The 7,663-nt window shown below is 34.7% G+C and overlaps 1 protein-coding gene across 1 annotated transcript in view; it reads left to right on the forward strand.

Moving 5' to 3' along the window:
• Nucleotides 1-7,004, forward strand: part of LOC145676340 (thyrotropin-releasing hormone-degrading ectoenzyme-like) — a gene marked incomplete at its 3' end in the record, with an annotated part of 87,516 nt that extends 80,512 nt beyond the window's left edge. The window contains 1 exon segment of the mRNA XM_081747186.1: nt 6,806-7,004. Coding sequence (XP_081603312.1) covers nt 6,806-7,004 — 199 coding nt within the window.
• Between the last annotated feature and the right edge of the window lie 659 nt (nt 7,005-7,663).

Raw genomic sequence — 7,663 nt, forward strand, 5'->3', positions numbered from 1 at the left:
TATGAAGCTCCTAAAGCTCTTGAAGAATTGGACAGCAAAAAATCAAATAAAATACTTGTAACAGCATCATCAAAAGAGGTACAACAGATATATAAGAAAGCAAATAATAGGACAAAAAGAATGGAGCTAATAGAACACCGAAAGAAGAAGAAACTGAAATTTTGTGGACTTGAGCGAACAAAAGATGGATGTATGTATCTGAAGAAGCCAGGAATGGAACTAGAAGAGCATAGAAAGAAGAAGAAAATGAAATTTTGTGAACTTAAACGAGCAAAAGAGTGTTGTACGTGTCTGAAGAAGCCCGGACGGAACAAAGTGATTAAGAGGATAATGAATACTACGAAAGGAAGAAAAAAGAGAAGAATTTGGCGGTGTAAACGAAATAGGATGAAAGAGAAAATAAAGAAGAAAGTACGTTGGGTGAATAGCTTCAAGAAAGCTAGTTACGTGTGCCAAGATGCATACAAAAGGAAAAGAAGAAAGAAAGCATGTGAACTCGGATGGATGAAAAACTGGTTTCACGTAAAAGAACTGCTGAACTGGAAATTTCGGAGGGAATTTTATGATGTTCCTATTGTGAGATGTGCTCACCTTAGTAGCCAAGGGAGGACACGAATAATGTGTTCAACTTTCATTAATTTAAGTTGTTCAACTTGCTTATTCACATATAGATTTTCTAATTATATGTTCAATGTGTTATGACCGAAATTAGGTTTGTAGTTTGTTAATGAGATTGGCGCGACAGACAACTACAAAGGATACATTAGTTTTAAATAGTTGAGGATCGGTTGAGTAATTTTATCCTAGAGTATTTTATCGTACTAAAGAACGTCGCAAACTGGCGACCGTGACAGGATGTTAACTTGTTGAGTCAATCAAGTTCGTTCAATTTTATTGCTTTGAAAAAAAATAATAATATTTTTTTATTCGAAGACGGGGCAAACTGTAATGGACCACTTTGATCCATTACAGGAATTATGTGGTCTTGTCAATGTGTGCCCTTATTCTTTATATTAACTTATTTAAAATGTTATAAAATATTGTTATTGTTGAATTTGAGCAACCAATTGTGCCAGTCTATGTATTATGTGTTATAAGTTCCATTCTATTGCTACTATTACATTGTTCATTTTTAGGTGCTTTGTACAGAAGCTTTTGTCATCTCCATGAGTGCCAGTTCTCTGGTTTTCTAAGTACTGAAGTCTTGAAGAAAAAGAAAAAAATTGTTAGTTCGGAATGAAAAGAAAATTGTGAATCTTAAAATGTACTTGTTATACCAAAGTAGGTAACCTACAATTAGACATAGGAAAGAACTACACCTAATTTTGTGAATCTCGTTATCAAATAATTAATGTTTTAATATAAATTATTGAGTAGCTACGATTAATATAGTAGAAATGTCGTTCTAAGTAGCTCTTGTCCCTAATCCCTATATGTCGCTAAGCTTTATGCCTAAAATTTAATTTACCAAAAAGAAATCTACAACTTATAAGACTATATCAAGCAAAATTAGTTTGATATCTATACTATGTAAATGAAATAAATATCAGGAGCATTGAAATACCAAAACTGAAGACTTGTTTCCTAGTTAGGCTTATTTGTAGCAGCTACCTGATCATTAATATATATCAAGCAAATGTCGGAATAGTGGAAGTTTCAACGGAATATTAGTGTTTCGGAGTTGTATCATCAACAGGGGAAGATTATAAATAATACGACGCTGTTATGTTGTCTCACTTATTCATCCAGTATCTGAAAAGAGAAAGGTATTTATAGGTCATATTTGGTGTGGAATTCAACAAAGTGTGTAATACATTCATTATAATCAGACATGCCATTCTTTTACAGGTTGGCCCACTACTTGTCAGCCCGTCGTGTACAGAATCAATTAGTTTATGTTATTTGTTTGAGTGTTGGCGTATTGTCTTCATAATTGAGAAGTTGGATGTAATAAGGGCGTAAGCGAGTTTACGCCCTTTTTGCATCAAACGCATTTGTAGCTTTTGCCATGCTTGAAGCCTCCTGGTAACATTTCAATTCAATATCGGAATAAAATGCTGCATATGACATTGTTTGATGTTAAAAAAAAAAAAAAAAAACACTACTTAAATTTTCAACATCGTTTTTCTCCAACTGCATGTTTCAGACTTACGCTCTTATTGCACCAAACTCCTCAATTGTAAATAAAGTTATGCTGAGTAGTTTTTTCTAAAGTAGTTACCAACATTTTAGGTGAATTAGTCACCGAAAAACATTTGATACATTATCTTACAAATATACACTGAATACACTGTGCATTCTTTTCTAAACAACGTAGGAATATATATGTAGGAATATTGAAAATTAGTGTAAAAGTCACAAGAGCGTATCAAGATATATATATATATATACATACAGTGGCCGAAAATAATTTATCTTGATACGCCTTTGAAACTTTTACATTAATTTTCAATAAGCGTTTAATTTTGTACCATGTTCATTGTTTGATATACTCTGTGATATCACAAGGTTAATACTGTTGCCAACCCAATATAAAGTTGTATCTTTTCAAATGACAGTATGCCAGGTTATTAGATATTTCAAATCTACAGTGTTACCATATTAGATTTATTTACTGCTGCAAACTAGGGACGCTACAATATCACAAACATCCAAATTTTGGTGGCCTCTACAGCAATAATAACACAAGTAAGACCGACGGGGTAATGCACATACAAAATACTTAAGTCTCGAATACTATGATCATAATATAACGAATTTCGAATGAATGCGAACAAAGTTATAAGGGATTGAAAATGGACTTTTTTCAAACGTCTTTATTTCGAAAAACTTCTTAGATAGATACTTCAGATCACAATACTGTTTTCAGCAATTTGATATCTCTAACCGTTCTGGAGATATGTTAGCTAAATGTTAAAGTTTGAAACAGTGCTTTTATCTATATTATAAAATTGAAAGTGACTATGTTTGTGACTCAATCTTTTGAACCGCCCGACCGACCTCGATCAAATTTTCAATGTGGATACGGTTCTGGCCTGGAAGTGTTTTTAGCTATTTACTTTGACGGTACAACTTAGGGCAGGGGGGACAAAAAATAAATAAAACTTAATCATTTTTAAACCACCCGATCGATATCAATCAAATTATCAACATACATGAAGTTCAAACCTGGGAAGTTTTTTATCATTTCATTTTGATAGTAATCTTAGGGGAGGGGAAGGGAAGGAGGGGAAATATATGAAAGTGAATAAAACTTAATAACTCTTGAACCACCCGACCGATCTCGATCAAACTTTCAACATATATAAGGTCCGGGTCTGGGATATTTTCTTCATTTCACTTTTACAGTATAACGAAGGGGAGGGGGAGAGTTGAGATATATGTCAAAAAGTAAAAATAAAAGTGACTGTTTTTGTGACTTCATCACGTTTAAGCCACCCGACCAATCTTAACCAAATTTTCAACATAGATGAGATTCAGATATGAGGTGGTTTTTATCATATCACTTTAACTGTAGAACTTAGGGGAGGACAGAAATCTTTAAAAATAAATAAAACTTAATAACTCTTGAACCGCCCGACCGATCTCGATCAAACTTTCAACATATATAAGGTTCGGGCCTGGGATATTTTCTTCATTTCACTTTTACAGTATAACGAAGGGGAAGGGGAGAGTTCAGATATATGTCAAAAAATAAAAATAAAAGTGACTGTTTTTGTGACTTCATCACGTTTAAGCCACCCGACCAATCTTAACCAAATTTTCAACATAGATGAGATTCAGATATGAGGTGGTTTTTATCATATCACTTTAACTGTAGAACTTAGGGGAGGGCAGAAATCTTTAAAAATAAATAAAACTTAATAACTCTTGAACCGCCCGACCGATCTCGATCAAACTTTCAACATATATAAGGTTCAGGCCTGGGATATTTTCTTCATTTCACTTTTACAGTATAACGAAGGGGAGGGGGAGATTTGAGATATATGTCAAAAAGTAAAAATAAAAGTGACTGTTTTTGTGACTTCATCACGTTTAAGCCACCCGACCGATCTTAACCAAATTTTCAACATAGATGAGATTCAGATATGAGGTGGTTTTTATCATATCACTTTAACTGTAGAACTTAGGGGAGGGCAGGAATCTTTAAAAATAAATAAAACTTAATAACTCTTGAACCACCCGACCGATCTCGATCAAACTTTTAACATAGATAAGGTTTGGGCCTGGAATGTTTTCTTCATTTCACTTTTACAGTGCAACGAAGGGGAGGGAGAGGGGGGGGGAGATATATGTAAAAAAAAGTAAAAATAAAAGTGACTGTCTTTGTGACTACATCACGCTTAAACCACCCGACCGATCTTAAAAAAAATCAACATAGATAAGGTTCGAACATAAGATGATTTTTGTCGTATTACTTTTATTATGTAACTTAAAGGAGGGGAAAGACATTTACAAATGATCGAAAATGACCGATATGAGTGTTGAATCTATACTTTTCGGGGTCGCTGAGATGAACAATGACCCTTACGATGCAGTAGTCCGCAATATGGGGAGAAGAGGGGATGTATAAAAATCATCGAAAATGACCAATATCAAGGAGCGCGTTAGTAATAGTAAAAAGTAACTGACTAACGAAACATATTATTATTTTTTCTTAATTTAACCCAGCGAAGCGGATAATTGATGCTAGTATTATGTAATTCCGAGAACTTGTTGTAATTACACCTACTGAGAAGCATTGTAGTGTTATAGAAATAAACTTAATAAAAAATTATTTTAAAATGTTCCCAACAATACACCATTTTATCCAATATAGCAATATTTACTATTCTTTCGTATTTATTGAATGGTTTGAGATATCAATTTGCTTTAAATTGATCTTTACAGCTATCGAGGCATTTCTCTTCTGTCAACATCCTACAAAATCCTTTCAAATATTCTATTAGCAAGATTGACCCCATACGCAGATGAAATTATTGGAGATTATCAGTGTGGATTTAGACGAAATCGATCAACTATCGACCAAATATTTACCATTCGCCAAATACTCGAAAAAAAGTGGGAATACAATACCCCGGTAAATCAACTATTTATTGATTTTAGAAAGGCGTACGACTCGGTTAGGAGAGAATCATTATACAACGTTCTTACAGAACTTGGAATACCGAGAAAGCTAATTAGATTAATTAAGATATGTTTAAACGAATCCCAAAGTAAAGTCCGGGTAGGAAAATTTGTGTCCACGAGCTTTCACGTCGAAAATGGCCTGAAACAAGGAGATGCGTTGTCGCCATTATTATTTAACTTTGTTCTTGAATACGCTATAAGGAAAATCAAAGATAGCAACCAGGGCCTAGAGTTGAACGGTATTCACCAGGTTATGGCATATGCTGATGATGTAAATTTAATAGGGAATGATAGGAGAACAATAGAAAGAAATGCAGAGATCTTATTAAATGCATGCAGGGACATGGGTTTAGAAGTAAATGCAGAGAAAACTAAATACATGGAAGTGTGTCGTGACCGTAATACGGCAAATTATGGATGCGTTAAAATATTAAATAATACTTTTGATAAAGAGGATAGTTTCAAATATCTAGGATCAATGTTAACATACGAAAATTATATTCATGAAGAAATTAAATGTCGACTGAAAGTAGGGATTTCGTGTTACTATTCGGTTCAAAATCTCTTGTCGTCGCGAATTCTGTCGAGGAATTTGAAGCTTAAAATAACAAAACGATAATCATGCCTGTTGTTCTGTATTGTTGCGAAACATGGTCGCTTAGTCTGAGGGAAGAACATAGACTGAAAGTATTTGAGAACAAGATCCTGAGACGAATATTCGGACCCAAGAGGAACGGGAATGGGGAATGGCGGAAACTTCATAACGAGGAACTACATAATTTATACGGTTTACCCAACACTGTTAGGGTCGTCAAGTCTAGGAGGCTTAGATGGGCAGGTCATGGAGCTAGAATGGAAGGAAATAGAAACGCTTTCAAAATCTTGACTGGAAGACTAATCGGAAAATGACCATTAGGAAGACCTAGGCGCAGATGGGAGGACAATATTATGATGGATCTCGCAGAGATTGGAATACAAAGTAGAAACTGGATGCATTTAGCTAAGGATAGAAGTCAGTGGAGAGCTTTTGTGAACGCGGCATTGAACCTCCGGGTTCCATAGGCCAGAGTTAGTTAGTTAGTAAATTGATGTTACAACATTATGATCTTTATGTCTTTTGGAACCCATTTACGTAATTGGATGTGATACTTATCTCACACTCATTCGATATCAGTTACTTTAGATGTGCATTATCCGGTCCATCTCGTTTGCGTCATTATTGTTGTAGAACCCTCCAAAATTTGAATGTTTTTCGATGTTTGTGATACTGTAGCGTCCTTAGTTTGCAACATTCTGTGGCGTTCACGGGAAGAGTGTACAGTTGCAAGTTTTAGTTTTACTTTAGATTTGGAATATGTTATAATCTGACGTAGTCTCATTTGAAGAAAAAAAAATACAACTTACGTTGAATTGACTACACTGTTAACTTTGTTACATCACAGAGTATGTCAAACAATGTTTCCCTACCGTTATTTGCATGGTACAAAATTTCAGTGCTTTTCCCCTATTAGTTTGAAAGAAGTTATAAGGGGGTATCAAGATAATTGGTCCAATATATATATATATATATATATATATATATATATATATATATATATATATATATATATATATATATATATATATATATATATGTTAACCATTTTATCTATTTACATAAAAATCTCTGTTACAGGAAAAATACATTTTGCAGTCCAGAAACTCATCGATAAGGCATGAGAAATGGTGGATTCCCATAGCATTTACTAATGCTTTAGAGGCTAATTTCAGTGCTACGTACCCATATTTGTGGTTCCCACCTAACGAGAAATATATGACAATCTCCGGGCTTCCTGATCAGAAGACATGGATTATCTTCAATATACAACAAGCAGGTATGAAAGAAATTTTACTTTGAAAAATGTGATGAAATAAGATAACTACAGGGTTTGTTCCCCGTGACAACAATGTCGTCGTTCGTGCCCCATAACCAAATCATACTTACCAAATAGCTAAGAAAATCCATGGTACCAGGTGACGCATTACTAGATGTGTCTCCTCTGCTTCTGAACGATGACTCGGCAACATAGTTTTCATTATAGAAGGTACGTTGGAGACGTACGAGAGTGATTCCTCTCTCACAGCTTTTTAAAGTCCACGTACAATTGTCACACGCCTCTTGCCCAAAGCCATTTTAAGCAGCCCAATCCAATCCACAGGAGTCCATTGGACTAAAGCCTGGAGACTTAACATTGAAAATACGTCTTGTATTCCAGCAGCCTCCTTCATGTTCTGGTAGAATACGAGGGATGATTTTGAGGTGTGTAATGCACCTTTATTTTGATGAATGCTGACCATGCTGATCACGTTCTCGCACATTTATAGTAGCTGCTGTCTCAGGATCTTTTCTTGGTAGTACTGTGAGTTGATTTTGCAGTTCTTCTTTACTATACGAATCTTCAGTTCTAATGGTTAGGGTTCGATCTCAAATGTCCCTGTGATGGAATCGCCAATTTCTGATGGTAATTATCGGAGTTACGCGTATGACCTTGTG

This window comes from Thermobia domestica, unplaced genomic scaffold (assembly GCF_964235325.1).
Source record: "Thermobia domestica unplaced genomic scaffold, izTheDome1.hap1.1 HAP1_SCAFFOLD_93, whole genome shotgun sequence".
In the NCBI taxonomy this organism is placed as follows: domain Eukaryota; kingdom Metazoa; phylum Arthropoda; class Insecta; order Zygentoma; family Lepismatidae; genus Thermobia; species Thermobia domestica.